The sequence below is a fragment of the Centruroides vittatus genome, unplaced genomic scaffold (assembly GCF_030686945.1).
Source record: "Centruroides vittatus isolate TY-2023 unplaced genomic scaffold, ASM3068694v2 contig_559, whole genome shotgun sequence".
Classification (NCBI taxonomy): Eukaryota; Metazoa; Arthropoda; class Arachnida; order Scorpiones; family Buthidae; genus Centruroides; species Centruroides vittatus.
In genome coordinates this window covers 450,608-474,878 of record NW_027122332.1, presented here as the reverse complement: position 1 = coordinate 474,878, position 24,271 = coordinate 450,608, and the positions used below count along the sequence as shown (strand labels likewise).

Below are 24,271 nucleotides of genomic sequence, written 5' to 3'. Positions count from 1 at the left end.
CCGTTAGTGGATTGCATGTTGACATATATTAACCCATAGCACATACACTAACTGGAAAAACACAGTTTTCTAGTTTAAAAATAAAGCATAGGACACACAAAAATAAGATTAAAAAAAATTGGGGTGATGAGGAGGAGGGAAGGAGGACCAAACTGCTGGCAGAGCAAACTTTTCCCATCCACGTCCTTGATGAAAAGAGATGACGCTCTCATTGTATATATATGAAAGGGAAATTTTCGGGGACAAAAAGGATCCCTGACTGTGACACGTGACCCTTTCGAATACAAGACGTGGGAACCGAAATCTCTCTTGGGAACGGGATTAATTCCCGTTATTGGTCGATAAAAATCCCTAACTTGTGGCATACTTTGAATATTTCGAGTAAGGATGGCATCGATTTATTATATGTAATTTCGATCAGTCGATGCTACTCGTAAGTCGAGTTTGCATGCTAATTTGACGGTTTTATTTACTGTAGGCGAGGGGGTTGGTGCTTGGTACGAAATTTGGGTATTTGATGAGAATAAACGGGTTAATTTTGCCTTGATGAACTTTAGAAAGTCGGATTGTGATGCGTATTATAGATTTATTTTGTATCTAGGATAATAGGAGAAGATATATACAGTAAAACCTGCGTTAAACGGACAAATACTCTTCCGCTTTGGCAGGTTTCCGTTTTTATTAAGGTTCTGTCCTGAACAAGTTTTACTGTGGAGAGGATGCTCGGGACTGTAAAAACAGCCAAGATTCTGCCATTTTTAAGCAGATTTTCATATTTTAAATACTAATTAAACATTAAAACTAACGAATTAAATATCTAAAGATGCTAAAAATTGAAATATATCGACAACATTATAGCGTTTTCTTCATATAAATTGCATCGATTTACCATTAAAAAATAATTGAACAAGATACAGTAATTAATAAAAATCGGCTCACTTTTACGAAATTTGACGCATCTAAACGACGATTTACCAAGTAAACAGCGAGTAAAAAGGGAAAAGATTTGAAAATATTCATCACATTGTTCGATTACAAACACATCCTTATACCAATTGCACAATTGGTGGCATTACATCGGACATATGATATAAAATACGACCCCCCACAGGCTGCTACAGGGGAGGAGACAACTGCAGGTTGTTTACAAGTTATGCACGTAGAGAGGGAGAGCAACAAGCGAGCAATTTTTCGTTAGCCTTACTCACTGTATGATAATAATGCGTGTGTAAGTTGGAAACACGCAGAGAGGAGGGCTTAAGACGTCCCACGAGGGACTGATTGCCAGTCAGTTTTGAGAGTGGAATCAACCCCAGTCCAGTTAACAATAGCATTCATTTAGGAGGGATCTCGAATGTCAGCAGACACACGTGGCTCTAGAAGACAAAATTAGACGACGTTTGAAGGTTTTATACAAGCAATTTTTGATACCAGTTATGATCCAAACCATGCTAATTAGTCGACATTCTTATTTTGTCTCTACCTCATCTCCAAAAGTGGAATTCCACTTAACAGAGAGGAAAGAGAGGAGAGAGGAGAGTTGCTTATATTGAAAGATTCCTTGTCATTCGATCTTATCTTCTGTTTAAGTTGCTTGGCATTATATAATCTAAAAACACTCCAAACGACGGGGATACCATTGTAAATTCTTTCTAAATAAACCAGGAAGAATTCTCTGGGTATTAAAATATATAAAATTTGATGCCACGTTAGGATTCTTTTTCCTTTATTCATTTAAAAATTCGACGTTTGTACCAAGAAAACCGATCCTTCTGTGCGAGAAAAATGAGTGTTTTTACTTAGAAACGGGTAAAAATCCACTTTAAAATCTAAAATATTTATTAATTTAATCTAGAAAAATCAATATTACGCTTGTAAAAGTGTTTTTGTTAATTAATTTTATCATTAAGATACTAATTAATATAATAAAATTCCCTAAAATCCACTCGTTTACAGAAAATCAAAGTAAAAAAAACCTAGAAACACTTCTTAACTTACCAAATAAATGATTAATTTTAAGCGATTTAAGTGTGAAATTTGAAGAAATTCTAGAAAATTTCCTCCAATTTCTGTTGACAAAAGCTTCAGAATTATTCCAGAAAAAAAAATCTAGAAATTGTTTTTTCGAATTTCCAGATCGATATCTTTAAATATCAAGGTCATTTATAATTGATATAATTATCAGATCGTATTTTCTGTTGACAAAACACTCGAAAGAGAAGAAACGAAATTGCAAATTTCAGTTTGCACAGCGCAGGGTTTAGCATTAATTAAAAGAAAAAAAATTCTCTGTTACTTAATTAAAAAATAAATAAATAAACTCGCAATTTATCATGCATAGGGCCTTATTTACATTAAAATAAATCATTCTTTCAACTACTAAAGCCGTTTAAACACTTGAAATTTACGTGTTTTGCAAGGTCCTAGAGAATTTTTTAAAGACGTTTTTGGCTAAAAAATCATTTTAATTTATTACAGTTAACTTTTTTTTTACTTAAGAATATTAATTAAACTTTAATATTTAGCATATTTTTTTGTAATTCACTCCCTTATAAGAGGAGAGAGAGAGAGAGTTACAACAAACTTCTACAAATTCCCCCACCTCTTACAAGGAGAAAATTAATTACAGTTGCAATAATTTTAGTATAAAATAATTAAAATATTTAAAAACAGAGATTTTTGTGTTATAGAATGCTGTTTTCTGTATTTATAAATAGGGACAACACACCTTTTCACCTGTATAGACCCTTAGGGCATTCCTGTCTGCTGTAAAAATTAGGTTATGTGATTTAAATGGTTAACGTTATGGACAATTTGAAAGATTAAAAAAATGTGAATTGGTGCAACAGTTGTAACCTAAATTTAAGTAGACATTTATAAATTATAACTTCTAGTTAATTCACATTTACGGTATTGTATGCCTTAATTACAGTTTACATTTATAAATTACAGGCGATTTGTAATTGTAACCCTTTAAAAATTACAGGAAATTAGACTTGTAACCCTCAGTAAATTGCATATAAGAATTTTTATGTATTATGGAAAATTATATTTGCAAAGTACAATTTACAAGATCCTTTTTATAGCTCAAAGAATCCCTTATGTAGCTTAAAAAACCGTTTCTGTAGCTTACAAAACCCTTTCTGTAGCTTAAAAAACCCTTTCTGTAGCTTAAAAAACCCTTTCTGTAGCTTAAAAAACCCTTTCTGTAGCTTACAAAATCCTTTCTGTAGCTTACAAAATCCTTTCTGTAGCTTAAAAAACCCTTTCTGTAGCTTAAAAAAACCCTTTCTGTAGTTTACAAAATCCTTTCTGTAGCTTACAAAATCCTTTCTGTAGCTTACAAAATCCTTTCTGTAGCTTAAAAAACCCTTTCTGTAGCTTAAAAAACCCTTTCTGTAGTTTACAAAATCCTTTCTGTAGCTTACAAAATCCTTTCTGTAGCTTAAAAAATCCTTTTTGTAGCTTACAAGATCACCTTGGGACCTCACAATTATTTGGAGAAGAAGGCCTGATGTATTTTATTGCTTAAGGCCTCAAATTTTTAAGCGTATAATCTTTACTGAGGAGAAGGGCATGGTGCACGTTTATACGATAGCTTAGGGCCTCGTATTCTCACGTATATCATTATTTCGTGAAAGAGAAGTCTGCTGAACGTTCTACCTTAGGGCCTCACATTACGGGTACATTACTTGGTGGGGGAGAAGGGCCTGTTGTATGTTATAGCTTAGGGCCTCGCATTTTGACGTGTATCATCATTTGGTGTAGTAGAATGGCCTATTAGATAGCTTCGAGCCGCAACAGTTCTTATTCCAGTCCTTTTTTGAAACCCTTTACAGAATAGCTTTACAAGGCATAAACGATACAAGGCCCTATCACGTGTATTTAATATATTTTAAGTTAAAATATTGATTTAATTAATTAATTTTCTCATGCTTTTAATTTACAAAAGCATAAGGAGCTAAAGTATAAAAATACCAAAGAGAAAATCAGGAGAGGCCTGTTTTTTACATGTTGCATGTTAATATAATGTTGATATTGATAGAGAAGATGAGGATGACATATTGCATTCCAGCATCTACTCAAGTGCAATTGATGTAGCACGTTTGAAACATTTATTGCATCTTTCTCCCGACAATGAATAATATATTTACAAGTAAAGTAAAACCTGTCCAACGCGATAACCTGCCTAAAGAGAAGAAATTCTTCGGGGGAGGGGAAAAAGCCATTTGAGACGGAACCTGAGTAAATCGGAAAAAATTTTCTTCGGAACCGAGCGATTCTGTGTTAAAAATAACCTGTCCAAAACGGAAACCAGCCTAAAAGGACAAAGAAGACCCGACCCAAAAGAAATCCTCCAACACAGGAATTTAAAAGAAATCCCGTCCGCCACCGGTTTACGCAGGTTACCGCCGTACACGTGATTCCAACTTAATTTAGCAGGAAAAATAAAGGAAAAGATTAAAAAAAGAAAGTTTTATTATACATAAACTGTGTATTTGTCCGGAGAACTCAATCAATTTCCATGATTAAATATTAAAGGACTTGTATTTCCCCAAAGTTTCCGCTTACACATCCATTTTTATGTGTTTTCTGGATAAGATTAATTCGTTTTCGTGCCCCTCTGAAAACTAATAAACCTCTGTTTAATTCTCTTCTGGTCATTTAGCAAAAACAAAAATTGCACCTGCCCATAAACAGGAAATAAGACGATCGAACTGCACCTGCATTCCAAGTACGCACAACACTTTACTAACAATATCTAATTCTTTATTACACTTAAAACAATTTCTTTACTCTGATTAAAATGTCTGCATGATTTATGGAATTTGCAAGCATTTCTGCTACTTAACAGCATATAGGCCTAAGTAAAACCTGTCCAAAACGGAACGTGCCTGATTTTCTATTAAATGAAACCTGGTCGAAACGGGGAATCCTGTTAAACCGGAAAAAATACCTGTTATAGGCGATTCCGGTTTACGCAGGTTTTATAGTAAACAAATTTACAAGTTAACGATTAATAAACAATTTACTAATCTTTAATTTTTAAATTAGTAAAAAATAAATATTGATTTTAATTACTGTTTAAGCAATAAATACATTAGGCCTAAAACCTGCGTAAGCCGGAATGGCACGGTACCAGTTTGGCTGGTTTCCGTTTTGAACAGGGGTGTTTTTAAATCTAGAAAAATCACTCGGTTAGAGAGACTTTTCCCCCGTTTACGCAGGTTTCCGTTTTAAACAGGTTTTACCGTCTTTACACGATAATAATTTAAGAGCAATTTATTTTCTAGCCTTGATTAGGATAGAAGAAACTTTATTGTGCAGTCTGTCCGTAATTTGAACGATATTAATGTGTCACAGGTAGATGCAGGTAGCCAGGCAGCGCCAAACTATGCGCTATAATAAACTCGACACATGTGCCACGGTTACCGTGGCAACGCAACAAGTCACCTCCCGCTCCCTTTTGCATCTTTGCAATTTAAAAAAAAAAAAAAAAAATTGCAAATCATTCCGTTAAAAAGTAATGAAATTTACCTTAAATGCGGTAGATTAATGGTTTGTCTAATTTATATAGTTTCGCATTAATGTCGGGCTAATTTTTACTGATTTTTTTTTGCTGTTTTGCATTGATGTAAAGTGTATTGCTGCTGCTGATTCGCGTCAAGTTAAATAGTAATATAACGTGTGATTTGCACTGATATAAGCACCAATTTTACTGGTTTGCATTAATATAAGCCTTTGTATTAAAGATTTGCACTAACATAAGCACTAACTTTACTGATTTTGTACCAAATTAAATACTTATATTACAGATTCGCACTAATATAAGCACTAATTTCACAGATTTGCGCTAATTTAAGCAATGAAATGTGCTTATTTCACAGATTTAAACTAAAATAAGCCTTGATCCTACTGATTTTCTCAAGTAAAAGCACTAACCGAATTAAAATAATTATTAGTAATTTCTACACTATTTTAGACTAACTTTTAATCATAATTTCGGCACCAAGTTTAATTATAAATATTGAATTTTAACGGGTTCTTGACATAATTGTAGCAAGAACCTGTTAAAGCCGGACAATTAACTATTAATTGCTGTTAAGTAAATGCTTAAAACGTATTTTTTTTCTGTACATTCCGTGCAAATTTAACGAGGAATGCCGGGCTGCAATTCAACACCATATTTTAAAATCACGTGACTTCCGGTCCAGGCCGAAAATTCGTATATAGATAATAGAGGATTGGACCCCTAATCTTTCCATATCTGGTCTCGATTTTCGTCTACCCATCTCGGTTCACGAGATTGACGAAGAACAGACAGACGGACTGACAGTGAAGATGTATACAGTTGTATACGATAAAACCTGTTCAAGACGGAAAATATTCGACATCGAACGATCCCGGTTTACACAAGTTTCACCGCAGATCTATGATATCAAAAACACACAAATAATTGTCAGACAGCATCCTTTAGAACGGTTTTAAAGCATAAATATTAAAATAAATGCCGAATTTACCACAGAATGTTTTCGAGAGAGAATTTTTTGACAGGTTCCACATCCATCCAAAAATTTTATGGTCCGTGGAGCGAGGTAATTCCCATAATACTTCAATTACAACGGCTCCTCCGGCCATTCACTAAACACTGATTCCTCATTAATCAAGTGAAATATTCTATATATATATAAAATACAGCAAAACCTGTATAAACCGGATATATTTTGTTCCGTTCAGGCAGGTTTCCGTTTTAAACAAGTTCCGTTTTGGACAGGTTTTATTGTAATAATTCTTAATAAATTTAAAAATTGAGCCATTAATATACCAATTGTAAGCTCTTTACAGGGTTCAGGGGTTAATAAGGGGGATAAGATTGGGGTCAGGGGTGTGAAGATTTTATGGTAGCCCCTGGTAGTCAAAGGGTTTAGAAGAGTATAGAGAACTGACAGCCAGAGAGACATTTTATTTTTATGTGTAGGTATATATAAATATACATAAAAACAGAATGTCTGTCTGGCTGTCAGTTCTCTATACTCTTCTAAACCCTTTGACTGATCCACACCAAATTTTTTACAATTACTCTCTAGGGCCCTATGGAAAATATGGGCCTTATTATATAATGTGATGTGATTTCCATCACAGTTATCATCATATAATAAAAATCAGGGCGTTTTTTAAATTATAAGAGACATATATTGCTTCAGTTTTAGACAACTTGGGTCTCTAGGGCCTTCAGAGTCTCATACACGTATAAATGTATGCCTATAGTCTTGTTCTAGCATTCAGAATCTAGTATTAGTTGGGATCCTAAAGCTTGGAACAGTATCAAATATCCTGCGATGAGGGCTTTATATTATATAAACTTATATAGAAGAGGCCTCTCGGGTCTGAATTTATCTAGGGCCTTGCATAGCTGAAAACTGTCATATATAATAATGTAATAATTATTCTATATAAAACTATGTTTACACGTGGCGCCATCTGTTATCGATTAGGAACGAAACTTTTGACTTTTTATTATTTTGAATTGTATTTAAATATTGTATGTACGATATTACAAATGGCATAGATAGCGTGTTATTACAGCGTTAAAATGTCTTTGGGAATATTTTTTAATTATTTAATGTCTGTAGAAAATTGTAATCATTATAAATGAGTGTTAAAGTGTATTTCCTGGTAAATTTATTAGCATATATTATGCCAGACAGGGCTGGAATTACATTTTAGGCCCTAATACATCATATAACATGTACCAGGCCCCTCTCTGCCACCAAATAATAATATATGTAAGAATGTGAGGCTCTAATTTATCATATACCAGGCCTTTCCCTTCACTAAATAATGATACATGTAACAATGTGAGGCCCTATCATACAATCCTTTTTGACCAGGCGTCGTACATTTAGAAACCTGATTGTACGTAATGCAAACTTCAAATCTTGAAAAATTACAAGTGTATTATAAAGAGCAGAATAAAATCAAAACAACTTAAGGATATACTATCTCGTTTATTTAATTCCTAAAAGGATTTTATATCGTGTGATTTGAGTTATAGACATTACAATACTTGTAAATGATCTCGATCCTTACTTTAAAATTTCATGACGGATGCATTTTATGTTAGGAATTTAACTGCTCTGGTTCTTCCGAATCGAAATATTTTTCCTCTTCGTCCATGTCGCAGATTGTAATGTTGTCGTAGTCGGCATTGTCGTCCACGTTACTGAAAATGACATCAATTATTAGAAAGTTTAACAATTAAACAAGATGGGATCTTCCGAAATGAATGCTACCATTTGAAATTACCATAACTATGTTAATTATTATTATAGAAGTATGTGACATACACAAATCGACAGAATAAACATGCAAGTTTCATCTCCCATCTGTGTCTAATGCCTCTAGAGAGTGCCGTAAAGAAACATGGCAATTCTGCAACGGAGGTGTTTTGTGTTTCACAGCTCGCAAAGTCAGAATCATTCATTATTATGCAACACAAGTAATTTACAGAAACCATCGAACTGTGGCTGTGGTTGGAGTGACAACGGATATGCCGTAGCAAACATAGGAAGAATTTGAGGTCGGATGTGTGCAGTGTGATGTGAGATGCACACATTGAGAAATTGTAATGAAACTTGGCAAGTTTTCCAATGTTTTAGTGTATGTTACAATATTCTCGGATAATAATTAACATAATTACAACGATTTAAAATAATAGCATTCTTTTTGGAAAGTCCTGTATATACAGTATAATTGATTTTAAAACTTAATAGTTAAATAGGAAGAAACTGAAAACAATTCCACAATTCTTACATAAAAATTAGCGTTATAATATTAAATATTTGCTTAATATATTTATATGAAATGCATTGACTTAACATAGCATCTTAATTTTTTATAAGACAGACCAAAATTAACTATTGTAGAGACTAAACTGCAATTAATTGGTTAAATTCAGTTACATTTTTTATCACGCTTCATTGTTCTAAACTCGGTTTACGATTCACATTCACGAGTGTACTCCAAACGTGCAAAATTATAGTTAAAATGACTTTCGAATCAATCTATATTATGTAATTAAATATAGAGAAAAAATATATATTGTAGTATATTATATAAAGTTTAGAATTTTATTAATATTAAAACACTTGAGAGAGTTACTTTTAGAACAAATTCAGACTAACTTCTAAACAATGTTTATTGTATGCTGTTACACAAGTCACAGGCTATTATATTATATAATGTAATGTGTACAACTTACATACTTAGAAGACAAACTTTAATGCGTTGGCTTCTAAAGGATAAAAGTGGTAACGATAAATATAGTATGGGGTGTCCAAAAAGTTACTGTGCAATGAGAAATTTATAATGACAGTATGACATTGCGTACAAGACCTGTAAGTGGTATGTTCCATTATTCCACTTTCAGGCAGATGGAATTTCCATCTGGAAAACTTCTTTGTCAATTATATAGTCTCTCATGAAATCTGGCCCGATAGGTCTCTGGACCTCTCTCACCAGATCTTGGAGTCTCTAGCAGACATTTTGGGAATGTGCTGTAGGAGAAACTGTGATATTATACATAGAACTTCACTTTTATTTCTTCTTCCACTGCAACGTAACTTTTCAGACTCTCGTATTCTAACTTCTGTAACCGCCAACAAAAAATGAACTGGTTTAGAAGTTCAAAGTTTCTGTGAACAATGTTAATTAAAGTCATTTTATTTTATTTTAGGTAGAATTTAAATATTAGAATAAACTTTGCAATAAACATACAATTTTTCTGAAGGAGTAAGCAAGGAAGCACGTTCTATTTTTCCAAAATTCATATAAACAGTACAAATCACCACTGAAAATTGTTGTATTTAATATATAATACAACTAACATCAGGTCATTTTGGAAACTTTTTAAAACCATTTTCAAGTATTTCAACCACTCACTTTCACTTTATTTTTAAATTAAATTCAAACTCTGTTAACTTTGACTATATCCTATCTGTAAAATCAATTCTGAAAATTTTGCATTCACTTTTTTGTGGTTAGAAAGAAATTATTTTCATAAAGAATAATATTTACAGTGTCCTAAAAGTCTAGAATCATAGGAGAAATCTTATTTATTTATTCATATTAATATGGTACTTTATCTACAAGGATGACTGGTGTCTGAAAAAGGAAACATAATGGGATTGGATTAGAATGACAGAACAAGGCAATGCAAAACTTGGGTGATCTGTCAATGAGGTTGCCTCCCGGGAGATTCTCTATCGAAAATTGGTCCATATTTAAGCTCTAAACATATAAAAAAAATACCTGGAAAACTTTACATGGCCAACCTGTTGATTGAGAGCAAACTCACAACCAATTAACAATGAAAGGAAATGTATCAAGCATGTTCATTGAAAATATGTGCTGTGTATTTGTTGAAAATAAAATTTCTTTTACAGTTCTTAAATATCCTGTACAGTATATTGTATTATCAGAACTTTGTATGCTTTCCTTAAAAATGTACAGAAAATTATTTGTGATATAAAAAGAAAACTATTCAAATGCAAAGGAATTTATTCTTATTAAAAAAATTCACCCTATTTATGTAAAAGTTGGGGAATTTTATGTACAAACTAATAAACATACAGTTTAAATTGTAAATAAACAGGCAGTACTCTTGTATGTTTATTTATATAAGGAATTCGTTTACATAAAATAATTTATGCTCACATTTAACATTCAGATTAGTTGTTATCAAGTTGCTTTGTTTTATTTTTTAAAAAAAGAATTTGTAAAAATAACAATCATGTATTAAATTATTCAACCATTTCAAACATGCAATAAATTATCATATTTTATATAAAATTAATGTATTTGAAGATTTGGACTATTAAATAATTTACTACAGTAGAATTCATATATTGCAATGATGGATCAGTCGTCTAATGTTATCATTAAAATCCCAAAACAGATACATTAAAATACACTGATAATCAGCATTGTCTTATAGTTATCATCGTGTAACTAGGCATCTTTTTACAGTATCAATCTCAATGTATACCTAATATAACTTGCAATTATTATGTCTTAACTAGAACTTGAATATTAGTTACTTTAATTGTTATTTGCTGACACTACTGTGGTTTAATTTTTGGCATTTCTTATTTCATTTATATGCTAACTGCTATGATAAGAATTGTAAGCTTATAATTTAACAACAAGAAAAAATACTGGATGATCAACTGATCTTTCATGATCAGTTTATCATTTTCTTAACACCATAAACTGATTTGACTGTCAGTAATTCAAAAATAGAAAATAGTTACTTTGAAAACAAGTAACCAGTGCTGTTTTAAGTATTAAATTGTTTATTAATAGCAAGGTTGAGGTAGAAGTTTTAAATGCAAAAACGTGTACGTCGGACGTTCGGCGCTGCTTCCCTGTAAACCTAGAAGTTTGACAATGGCGTTTGGAAAGTCAGTGGAATCATGCTCGACATTCCAAACATCATTGTCAAACTTCTAGGCTTACAGGAAAGCGGCGCCGAACATCCAACGTACACGTTTTCGCATTTAAAACTTTGGCCTCAACCTCGCTATTATTATAATTTTATTATTTTGGAATGAGGATCAATGTTTTTAAAAAAGATTTAAAGTAAATGAACAAGTAAACAGAATTTTCCTTTTAAAACTGAGGATGATCACATAAGTAGAAACAATAATCTATATAAAATTTACTCTTAAATAAAGTAAATAATTTGTTTAAGAATGTATTTTGTATCAATAATAGTCTAAGCTGGAATTGCTCCATTGTGAGAAGACACTAGATATATCTTACACACTTTTCCAGTAACTAAATTTAATCAGAACAAATATTTCTGACCCGAGACTCCTTTTGGAATACAATATTTTATTCCAAAATAGAATCTCTATTTAAATTTCATTCTGTAATTTGACAGAGGTTTATCAATCAGGATAGAAATGTTTGTTTTGATTAAATTTAGTTGCTGGAAAAGTGTGTAATGTGTGTAATAGTGTCTTCTTATGTATTTTATAAAATTATTAGAACCATGTCATGATTTACCCATTCAAGTTACTACATACCCATTAAAATACATTTTTCCTCATTACCAAAGTTTTATACTCCTTCAATGAGTATCAAAATCCATATTTACTTGTTATTAAGATTGAGGCTTATTTAGAATTAATGTGACACTCTAATTTGATATAATCACACAAGGAGTAAAGCCACTCCCTGGTTTAGAATTTTTTTTTATTGCTGTCAGTTTGTCAAAGGTGCATTTGGCCCAAAATGCATACAGTGTCACATTAGATTCCGAATAGTGTGTCCATTAATTGTGAATAAACCTCAACCTTAATAAAAAGTTTTATACATAATTTCTCATTAAAGTTCTGTCAAATCTTTTTCCTTTTACAAAAAAGTCAGACGGCTGATTTGGAAAAGAAAAGCTTTATTAGCACTTTTATAGTTACTGAAAATATATAACTTTTTGAATTAATTAATTAGATCTGTCCCTTTTTTTGAGAAACCCAAAACATTAGTTCCCATGACAATACTCTTAAATAAATCATGTAATTCTGTCTAAAAATATTTACAATTAATTAGCTGTTATGCAAATCAAACTTAATTAACATGAATAAAACTCACTTTTGGATTCTCAAAACAGAAAAAAAATTTTTATTAATACATTTCTCAATTTAATTCAATAGAAACACTTAATTTATCAAATAAACTGTCAGAATAGAAAAAATAGGAAAACTACTTTGAAATGCTAAATGCTTAGCATTTCTTTAGTAATAAAATTAGATGTTATTTATAGTTTTAATTAAAATAATACTTACTTATAATCAAAGTCTTTATCTTTACCAGATAAGAAACGTTCATACATCACTGACACAAATTCATTGCGGAAGAACTGTTTTTCTTCTTCATTTATTTTAGGGTTTTCTTCACAATCTACAAAATATTCAAATATATATATAATATATATATATATATATATATTTTAATTATTCTTAATTCGTTATTATTAAACAAATTTGCATTTATGAATTACATTTAAAGACATTTCAAAAGATAAAAAAAGCAATAAATAATTGATTTTAAAAAGCATATGAATAAAATTCACATAAAACATCTAAAAAATTAAAAATATAGAAGAAACTAATTCATTTTCACACTTCTACAGTGTCCAACCAACAGGAACTTCACAGAGATGATGTTTTAGTACAGTCTACATCTCTGCAAAATTATGTAAAACATTTTGAAAATGCAAAGGAAGACTTTTGTTCTTGGTGTTTGGACATGACGGAAGTGTAAAGACAACTTAATTCATTCTATATTTTTAATGTGTTTTCAAAATAGAGGAACAAACTTTGGAAAATAATTCCTCAAAGAAAAACAAGGCATATAAACATGTTTGGAAATGAACGTTTCCGAGAAATCAAATCTCTTATGACAGTATCGGGTGCAAGACAGATTTTATTATATAACTCTCCTATTAACGCTCATTTTATGTTGAAACATCTCTCTAATGTCATATATTAATATGCAAAATGTTTAAAAATGATGTGAACACTAGATACATATTTTTTCGTATCTTTTCATTTAATTAAATTAGCAATTAAAGTAGCTTTAAAACAAAGAAAAGCATGCAAAAACAATGAATGAGTGGGATTGTTTGATATGCTAACGTGTTACATTTTATAGGATAGGCAAGGCAAGCAGGTATAGGGCAGACATGGCAAAATTTGCACATGGTTCACCGGTGGACCACAAACAAATTTTCTGGTGACCACCTGTAAGATTTTAAAAGTCTTGCAATGTCCTTTTTTTATTTGCTACTCTTCAGAATTTGCATAAATATATTATAGGTGGCCCTTATCTTATACAAGTCTACCCACCTCCAGTCTTGAAGCACTGGTTATGTAAGTTTCCATAATGTTTCGTGAATAAAATCAAGTTTTTAGTAATTTGATTTTTGCCTCGTTTGTCTCATTTTTTTCCAATACAAAGATTACAATAATTTACTCAATCGGTGAGTGTGGCCAGTTTTATGTGGCATACAACTGTATTATTCATTTTGTTCCCTTATAAAACAATCTTTCTTAATCTCAATCTCAATTTTTCATATAGATGTTTACAGCTTTTAAAGCATCCTGTATTGAGCTCAATATTAAAATTGTTATATAATAATTAAAATTATACAAGAAAACTTTCAGGTCATATTCTATTACCTAATTCATCATCACTTTCACTTTCTTCTTCCCACTGTGCACATTCAAGTTCTTGTTCTTGTCTTCTTACACTACAGCCATCACTTCTGTCCAAATGTTCAAGTAATAATGTAGAAAATCTACAAAAACAATGCAAAACTGTTCTTAATACTCTTCAACATCCACATTCGTAACTGAGGATCGAGGGTTAGAGTAGAAGTTAACCAATAAGTGTTTGTGTACTAAAAGTAAAGTGAACGGTAATTGGTTAACATCTAATTCTAACTTCTCGATCCTCGATTGTGAATACAACGATAAATAAATTGAATAAACTTAATTTGCAATAAATGGTAGGATATTATTGTTAAAATTTATAGCAACAATCTGTACAAGTAATGCAAATTTACAACATAAGGTTGCTTTCAGATGGGCCAATTGGTTGCATCCATTCATCTCCTAATTGAAATCCTTGTATTTTGAATAATTATGAAGACAAAGAGCCAGTTTGTTGCTATTAAATTTACAAAAAAAAGCACATTTAATCAAATACTTTGAACACTTTTGACATTTACAAGATGTTGTAAATTAAAAACACCGTCATTTTGTATCTTGAAGTCATGCTTTAACAAGAGTGTTAGTGATGTCTATGGCAGAAAATGCAAATCCCTACCACAAGTGGATGCCATTGAATGGCATGTCTGTCATCAAATTGATACATAATATCTATTATCAAAATTTATGATAAGTCTAATATTATTTTATGAAAAACAAGTCATGAATAATTGTAGTCGTTTCTTGACTACTGATACAAGTTATATTGTTAAATATTGGAGATTATTTCCGCACACAGATGGTGATCCAACTTTGAAATTTCCAGTGTACCTAAGACATGACTCTTCAAGGTTGTCTTGTTTTTAACTAATAACCTAAAAGCTCTCTTTTGGAAATCAAAAATATTCTTTTACATTGAATTTTGAGATTAGCTTCTACATTTACACTTCTATTTTCAGATCTGCTTTTTAATAAAATAGCAAAAGTGATATCTGTATTGAAATGTTTTTGTAATCAAAACAATTATGACTTTATTAAAGTTGGCTTCCACTAGATATTTTTGGTTTAGTGTATTTATTTTCGTGAGTAGTTTGGCCTCGATATGTTTGTTCTATTTTTTATCATATGGCCACTTCCATTGAAAGCATGCTAAATGCATAATGGACACGGAAAAAGATTTACTTGGTGCTTACTTAAAGACTTAAAAAATTCTAATATAAATATTGTTTCATTCCATCTTTGAGTTATTAGTAAAAATAAATTCTGAAGATGAAAATGTATACTGTAAGATGATAAGAACCTTCAGAACCATAAATATTGGCAGTTTTTATTTATTTTTTTTTGTATAAGCTTCTGTTCTATGATTTTCTAACAAAAAGCGTTAATGATAGGTCATATTACTTATGCAATCAATGAAATGGTACTATGGTATTGTTACACAATAAAACAATAAACATTAACGTGACTTTTCATTCGTAAAATCATCTTTCTCTTTGTATTTGCATAAACATGTGGATTCATACAAAAACAAAAATATAAGATGTGAATATGAAATTTTAATATACTATTTTTATGTAAATATAATATATAAATAATATTATTAATATTTATATACTTAATGTTTTCATCAAATTTTTCCGTCTTTTTTCTTTCTTCATCTGTCAAGAATTTACCGACCATCTGTTCGTAGAGTACTGGACTACGTTTTCGCATTTCCGATTCACTAAAGTAAGTACCCTGTTTGATCAGTCTCTGAAGAGCTTCGTAACGACGATTTTTTACTTTGACCGATTTTTTTTTTCCCGTATGCATCTTTTCGATTTCCATTATGTAAAAATTCACTTCATAGTCAGTTCTATAAGGTTCAAAATATTCTAAATCTTCATAATGGATATATTTACCATATCTTCTAAGAAAAAGAGGGATATTTTTTTCTAGAATCTCTTTAGCAATTTCTTTTTTTTGATTAAAGTTTAAATCTTCTTCTCCTCTCTGCTGGCTTTTAAAAAAACCATCGCTATTGGCAACGCAATTTAAAATGCTTTTAATTTTCTCATTTTCTACGTTATCTGTTTTTGGACTTTCCTCGTTGTTTTCGACTTCCATTTCATTTTCCATATCTTTCAGTTTCATGTTTCCATATCTTTGAAATGAAATGAAATCTGAAATTATAAGTTCAAAATTTTAAATTCTTAATTATCAACATTCAAAATAGTTTGATAGAATACGTACATGGTCTTCCTAAAGAGAATACCACTGTGTTAAAATAGTGCATCAGTAATTATGTTAATTATTATCTGAGAACATTGTAATGTACATTAAAACATTGGAAAACTGTTCAATTTTTCACATTTGCCCATTACAATTTCTCAATGTGTGCACTTCATGTCACAAGGCACACATCCATACGATACTCAAATTCTTCCTATACTTGCTACAGTGTATTGGTTGTTACTCCTTCCACAGCAGCGGCAATTCTAAAGCTCCTGCAGATTACTTTGGTTGCACAATGATGAGTGATTCAGACTTTGTAAACTGCAGAACAAAAATACTTCTATTGTAGAATTGCTGTTTTTGTTTACAGCACTTCCTAGAGGTAAGAGACAATACGACATTCAAATGCGCATACGTCAGGTAATAATTAACATAACTGTAGTCATTTAAATTAGTAGCATTCACTTTGGAAGACCCTGTGTATATAACAAAATAAATAACATTAAAATTATTTATCAATACAATAATCAATATATTTTATAATATAAAAATTTTAATACATATAATGAAGCCGAATTAATCAATTCACCTTTAACATTGAGATAAGAAAAAGAATGCTGACATTTTTGCCCCAGTTAAATAGCCATCTATGGGCATGGACAGTTAAAAGTTGAATGTCCAAATATTAGCATTCTTTACATGTTGCCTGCCATTAAAAGGGCATTGATTAGTTCGGCCAAGTAACCAAGCAGTCACTTCATTGTAATTTAAAATATATTTTTTCTCACTGGATGACAATAGCAATTAAGATTCATTCCTGCCATTCTAACGAAGTTGGATCCTAAAAATTTTTATAAATAGTTGATCTAGACTTGACTAGTTCTAGCCTAACTATTTGATTAATTTCTAATGGATTTGGCTAAATCCATTAGATAGATGGTACAATAGATGTGAATAAAAGGTCCTCTTAAGTGTTCATAAGGGCAAAAATTTTTTAAATTTTTTAAAATTGTATTGCCAGATTTATTAACAAATTTAAATGTCATTTTTATAAAATAGCTAACAATTCTGTATTAGCTGTACATTCAAATATTTTGTCATTTTGTTTTGCCAACTGTTATTTTAACTAACTTTGACAACTTGCAGTGTTTTTCCATCAAAATTATAATGTATGCCATTAAGCGTCATTTATTGCATTACTACTTCTTCAAAAATTTAATTTTGAATGAAAATATACTATACTTCATCAAAAACAGTGTATTTTCATTCAACTTAGCTTAACTTTTACATATACAGAATAGGCAAAAGTCATTACACAAGACATTTTAGATGGATCCATTCTGCCAAATAATGTACACTATGGCTTATCCAAATGGACCATTCGGATAAGCTTACCAATCGGTCAATAGCGGCTAATGACATCACCGGTATTCAGTCGGTCACACGCTAACCAATCCTAAAAGAACAGTGAGTCCGGTCACAACCGGCATATTATCAGAAACTTTATAGGTAACATTTTTGAACGAAGCCCAGCAATTGAACTGGTAAGCATTTTCGTACTGACCTATTTCATCCATTCGACGTCATCTTTGTTATGAGAAAATGTAATGATGACGTCAGTTTGATGTAAAATGCACACTATTTAGTGAAGATAAATGTACCATGTTTCTATTGTTTATTTCTCTTAGGGCTTTGGTATGACCTCATACAAGTTCGGAGATTGATAATAAGCTTAAGGGCATTGTGAAGACAGACTTTTACAGCTGTTTTACAACATAAAATTACCTACGAATGGCTGCTTTAATGACTTCTAACCACGTGACAGACGGTGTCAAGAGAACACCAGAGAAAATAGACGAGATAATGCATAGACACTTCTTTCCCATTCTGTATTTAGATAATTATGTCGATTTATATAATATATATTACACAAAAGAATAATAAATTCTTACTAAATCCAATTATTTATGCATTTAAGCCAATAATCACTACTACACCATTTCGTTTCTCGGATGTAAACAACTCATCAAGTGTTGCCAGCCAATCCAAAAACAAATATTGAGTAAAATATTCTTAATTTTATTATATATATATTTATCGATATTTATATCAACTTAATAAATTAAATATTAATTTAGATTTCGTTTATTTTAAAATTACAAAATTAAATACGCTGTTTTAATGCTTTTAACCTCCTCCCACCCGTATGGTTTCACTGTGGGCTCGGTCAAACTCACGGTGGATACTATTAAAATGAAAGGCCGGATGGCCGAGCGGTCAAGGTGGCAGCCTACCGCTCTGGGGGACCCGGGATCGAATCCGAACGGGTCGAATAATCCCCAGGAATTTTTCGGGGGGTGGTCCGTTCGGATATGTCGGGCCCCGTCCCTCACCACCCGGTCGCCCCATTGTGGGCCTGGCCGAACCCATAATGGGCCTACTAAAAGAGGCCCTCTTAGTGCCCACAGGGCGGAAAGAGTAAACACACAGAGGATACTATTAAAATGTCCCTCTTAGTGCCCACAAACGTAAATCAAAAATCTGCCATAAAAAATTCCTAGTTGTTTGCGATCCCGGATCCTTCAGAGCGATAAAATGCTGACTTAGACGAGCGGTTGAGATGGCAGTTTACCGCTCTGATCGATGTTGACAAGCTGCTTTGGAGACCAGAAATTGAATCCGGACGGATTTCTAGAGTGGTCCGTTCGGATTCATCCTGAGCCAGGTGGAAAAGGACAAGCTTGGATATGGAGGGCCCCGTCCTTCATTATCCAGTCGCTCCATTGCGAGTCTGGCCAAACCACAATGAGCTTGCTGAAAAGGAAGAAAAGTTATGAAAAATCGGCTGCCGTTACAGTTATTTCAAGACAAAAGTGTTAAACGCATCCGAAAAGAATAAAACGAATGCCAATTTCTTTGCCTTTTGTAATTTAAGTTATATTGCTTAAGAATTATTAGACAGTTCGTGGTTACTTCAATAATCGCTATTCCAAATCAGTAGATACGAAATATCCATTATCTCCTCAATAACATAATTAGAATTAACGGACCATCTTTTGCAATTTCCATTTTTTTCATTTTATTCTTCGTGAAATCTACTGATTTATTACTGGTTTTAAATTACAATGATTACTCGTCTTTTAATTATTAATTAATAATTAAATTCATTTACCTGTATTAATTATTGAATTAAGTTTGAAACTCTTTTAATAAGTAATACCAAAGAGTTTCTTACATGATATTATTTTCAAGAACATCTGAACTCTGAAAATCATCTAAACATCTTCAAGTTTGGAGAGAAATGGAATTATTGAACGAGGAACAAATTAGAAAACTTGAAGAAATCAAAGACGCGTATAAAGAAAAATTGAAACAACTTAAAATTGAACTAAATAAGGTAATTAGTAGGTTTGTTTGGTTAATGTATGGGAGATCAATCATGGTTTTCAGTAGTTCAATTCAATCTCAAGCATTATCGAAGCCAATATGAGCTCCATGCAGTGGCTCAAGAGTTTAGGATAAAAAAATTCAAAATAATAATTTCTCGAAGGTGATCTATCTGGATATATCGGGCCTCGTTCCTCACCGCTGCTGCTTCTTTGTGGGCCTGACCGAACTCATAATGGGCTCATGGGCGTAGCCAGGAAGGAGCAAGGGTGGGCACGGCCCCCAGTTAGCCTGGTGCCCCTCTCCAGGAAATTACAGCGCGGCCCCCCAGTTAACCTGGTGCCCCTCCCAGAAAATTACAGCCTCTACTAGCCCCTCACATAACAAAATCCTGGCTACGTCAATGCCTTTTTCATAGATTCGTTGGTCAAACAGTGTTCGCACACCAGACAAAAAGGTAAACGAACATCACGAGTAGCTGGTATGAAACCGAAATTCAAATACATGTCTTAATACTGACGTACTTTTATCTTGCTTTCACTGCTCATTTTGCGTACAGGGTTAGGAACAAAATTAAATTTATAAACGAGAATTTAATACAAACACCCGCAAACACATGAATTAACTGTAATCTTAAAACGCATATGTTAGCATTTGCACTAGTAATCAGAGTTTAAAATCTGCTACTCATTGGCACCCCTCCCCATTAACTCCACATCTGCAATTGTTAAGAATTCGGAGAACTGAGGGGTCACGAAGGGGAAGGAGCCTGAGAGGAATAGCTTGGCCTGAGGACAGAGGAGAGAAAGGTTGCCACCTTTCAACCTGGACATATGTGGAAACTGATGTAAAATTCATTTGCTTGTGTGGTCACCTTTCTTTTTAGTTCAATCATTGTATTCCTAACTTTTGGTGATATTACACTAGTGTTGCCATCATTTTCTCAGAAAGTCAAGTTGCCATATCAAAAAATATTTTCGACAAATTAGATTTTTTAACAAAAGAATGTAAAAATATTAATCATTTGCGCATTTCCCCCAAAACATTCAAATTGTTTCCCGGTGGGGCGTGCGCCCCAGGTTGAGAAGCACCATACCGCCCTAGACCATCACTGACGCGCAATTAACTGATTGCCATGGGCGTAGCCAGGATGGGGCATGGGTGGGCATGCCCCCAGTTAACCTGGTGTCCCTCTCCAGAAAATTACAGCGCGCCCCCCAGTTAACCTGGTGCCCCTTCCAGAAAATTACAGCGCGCCCCCAGTTAACCTGGTGCCCCTTCAGAAAATTACAGCCTCTACTAGGTTCCTCCCATAACAACATTCTGGCTACGCCAATGAATGGGCTTGCTAAAAAAGGCCTTCTTAGTACCTACAACAAGGAAAGAGTTTTAAAGAAAGCTGTGCCCTTTTCCTTTCGACATTTAAAAATCTGTAAAAATGCAATTATTGCATAATTAAAATTATAAAATACTGTAGAATCATTTGCTACAAAAGTGGCACTATTGGTTTGGGGAGCATCTGCATATTAAGGGACCAGGGCACCATGTTTCTAAATGAGTTACAGGCTCCACGATTGTATTAATACGTAGATCAGTACAGCACTTTGGTAAAGAGTCCATGGTTGATCTAAATTTGCTCATTTCGACTAATGGATCACTCACCAAGCTAGAGAACAAATTATTAACCCAAACTATTAATTATGAGAATCCAGGCTTTTAAGCTCTAGAATGATACATCCGCCAAACATCTGGCTAGAAATTTTAGTTTTCTTTCATAAATAATTAATGTAAGTATAAATTTATTTCAGGTAACTGATGAATACGAAAAACATAAAGAAGAAGTTAATGATGCTAAAAGAAAAATATTTCAGAGTAAAAACGAAACTTTTATGACGAAGGTGAAATATTCCAAGCAGATTGAAGAGCAGAGAGATGAAAAAAGTAAATTAAAAAAAGAAGAAAACCTCATTATCAATAAAGTAATTTCATTTTGTAATGCTCGAGAAAATATACATCCAAAAATAAGAAATTTTTAATGCTTGTTTTTAGCTGAAAACAAAGATTCCTCGTTTGGAATTTTGCAGAAATAATATGAGCGGTCGTGCAATGTCACTTCGCTCGAAAATGAAAGAAATTAATGAGGAAAAAATTCAAGAGCAAAACAAAGTAAAATCTATTCTTACAAATTGTTAAGTTTAACGAAGTTTCTTGTGTGCAGTACGCGAAAAGAACTCGTAATTAATAGATACAGCTACAATGGCCGAGCGGTTAAGGTAACAGCCTACCGCTCTGGAAGGACCCGAAATCAAATCCGAACAGGCCGAAAAAATATTCAGACTGGAGTGGCCAATCCGGATATGTTGGGCCACATCATTTAGGACCTGGCCGAACCCATAAAGGGCTTGCTAAAAAAAAGACCCTCTTCGTGCCCGCGGTAGGAAAGAGTTGAAAAACTTGGCCATGAAGAATCAAAATTTGATTTGATTCAGATCTGAATTATCCCGATTTTTTCATAAGTAGATTGGATCGGTGCACTTTCCTGCCCTTTAAACCAAATTAGTCAATTCAATTGAGTTGCCGAGTGGATAAAACCACTGAAAAATGATAGTTGGTCGCGGGTTCGCGCCTCACCAACGTGCTGATCACACGGAGTTTACCGGATTTTCTTTTCAACATCTAAATAGAAGTCAGTTTCCCATATAATGTCCTCCCGAGAGGCACTTCTTCATGACAGATCACCCATGTGTTGCGTTACTTATTTCATCAATCCAATTTTTTTTCAAATTCTCCATGTTTTAACTTTCAAACCTTGCAGTTTAATTAAAATTAAAGTAATTTAAGTTTATTTATTTAAAAATTGTTTAGAAATAACCATCATGTAAGTTTTTTTTCTGTATAAAGAGAAAAAGTCATTAACTTTTTAATTAACTCATTTACAGATGCAATCTCTTAAAACCACATTGGATGAATATTTAACAGATTTAGATAAATTAATTAAAAATAAATCGACTTATAAACCGGCTGATCTGAGATTAGAACTGATTAATTTATATCGAAAACATGTTATATTTAGAGAACAGGTATTTTATAATCCACAGAATTTTTTTAAATCTATACTTATAGAATTTTACCATGGCTGGATTAACCATAGAGCAAAATAAGCACGTGCTTAGAGCATCAAAAAAAAGGGCAACCGCAAAAATTTGTCATTGTCTGACTTACCATTGACCATGTGGTGCAAAACTGCAAATGGGACAGCTAAACAAAGGTGCAAAAACAGGGGAAACCACAATAAATGAAAAAAATAATAATAAAATAAATTATTTGCTAGCGTCAGTAAAACCTGCGTAAATAGGAACCGAATACATTTTCCGGTTTGTCAGATTTCCGTTTTATTCAGGTTCCGTTTTGGACAGGTTTACAATATACAGTTTTAGGGGGCACCAAAATCTTTTGAGTGCTTTGGACCTCTAAAAGTCTTAATCCGGCCCTGAATTTTTACTAAGCTATTATTGGATAATGTTGGAATCTAAATACTGTATATATTATTAATTAACAGAAAACGGCAGAAAATAATTCTAAAAATATAAAGATGCAAAGTGTAAATCAATTATTAAAATCTGAAGAAATTATTAAAGATTCTGCATCTCAAAAGACTAATTCCTCAAAAGATTTAATTGAATTAACGAAAGCAGAGAATTCTATTCATTTTACTCAAATTGTCATCTGTGTTAATGCCGATCGATATAATTTTTATTATATAATTAATCCTAATTCACTTAACAATAGAATTAATATTAATTGTGCGAATATAAAAGAATCATCGAATGTAGAAAATTCAGTAATTCACATCGTTAAGGATAATAAAGAAAATTAATTTTCAGTTAAAAAAAATAATAATAATTTAATTTTTAAAATGAATTTACATTAAAATATTATATATATATATATATATAAAACCATTTTATAATAATTAATAATATAAAAAAATTTAAATAAAATCTCGTAACAGATGGCGCCACAAGCAATTTTAAAGATTTTTTTTTGCCGGGAAAGTTATACAACTCGTTGCTGGATTTTTGTGATTTGTAATCAATTTCTGTTTTATTTGTTAGTTAATGTTATAAATCAATATTAGAGAAATTTACGTAAAAATTTCAGGAAAACTTTCAAAAAATTAATATATTTCGCTATTTATTTAAATTTCTTTATTCGAATTACTGCCTGAAGTATCCGTCTTTACTCAGAAAAGCCTCACAGAGGAGTGCAGTCATGCCCTGCTCACCCTCAAAATCCGCGGCCCAATAAAGGCACGAAAGGTCAATTTTTTAAAAGTGATTCACACTACAATTTCAAATTGTCGTCATGCTATCACGTGAGTCTTTGCTACGTTTCAA

General features: G+C 32.2%; 2 protein-coding genes across 3 annotated transcripts; one reads left to right on the top strand and one right to left on the bottom strand.

The window, feature by feature from the left end:
- Positions 1–7,989: 7,989 nt before the first annotated feature.
- On the bottom strand, positions 7,990–18,510 carry LOC136978842 (coiled-coil domain-containing protein 97). Of its 2 annotated transcripts, none has more exons than XM_067274661.1 (5): positions 18,440–18,510; positions 15,889–16,435; positions 14,244–14,362; positions 12,849–12,963; positions 7,990–8,224 (listed from the first exon to the last, which is right to left on the bottom strand). In XM_067274661.1, the coding sequence occupies exons 2-5, from the start codon at positions 16,404–16,406 to the stop codon at positions 8,122–8,124; spliced, it is 855 nt and encodes a 284-aa protein (XP_067130762.1). In that variant the 5' UTR covers positions 16,407–16,435; positions 18,440–18,510; the 3' UTR covers positions 7,990–8,121. The 2 variants fall into 2 exon arrangements, with proteins under 2 accessions (XP_067130762.1, XP_067130761.1); XM_067274660.1 differs by lacking the exon at positions 18,440–18,510 and adding an exon at positions 18,052–18,079.
- Positions 18,511–19,665: 1,155 nt separating this feature from the next.
- Positions 19,666–23,751, top strand: LOC136978853 (uncharacterized protein PF3D7_1120000-like). The gene is made up of 5 exons (XM_067274673.1): positions 19,666–19,884; positions 21,683–21,853; positions 21,924–22,040; positions 22,814–22,954; positions 23,434–23,751. The coding sequence occupies exons 1-5, from the start codon at positions 19,789–19,791 to the stop codon at positions 23,749–23,751; spliced, it is 843 nt and encodes a 280-aa protein (XP_067130774.1). The 5' UTR covers positions 19,666–19,788.
- The last annotated feature ends 520 nt before the right edge of the window (positions 23,752–24,271 follow it).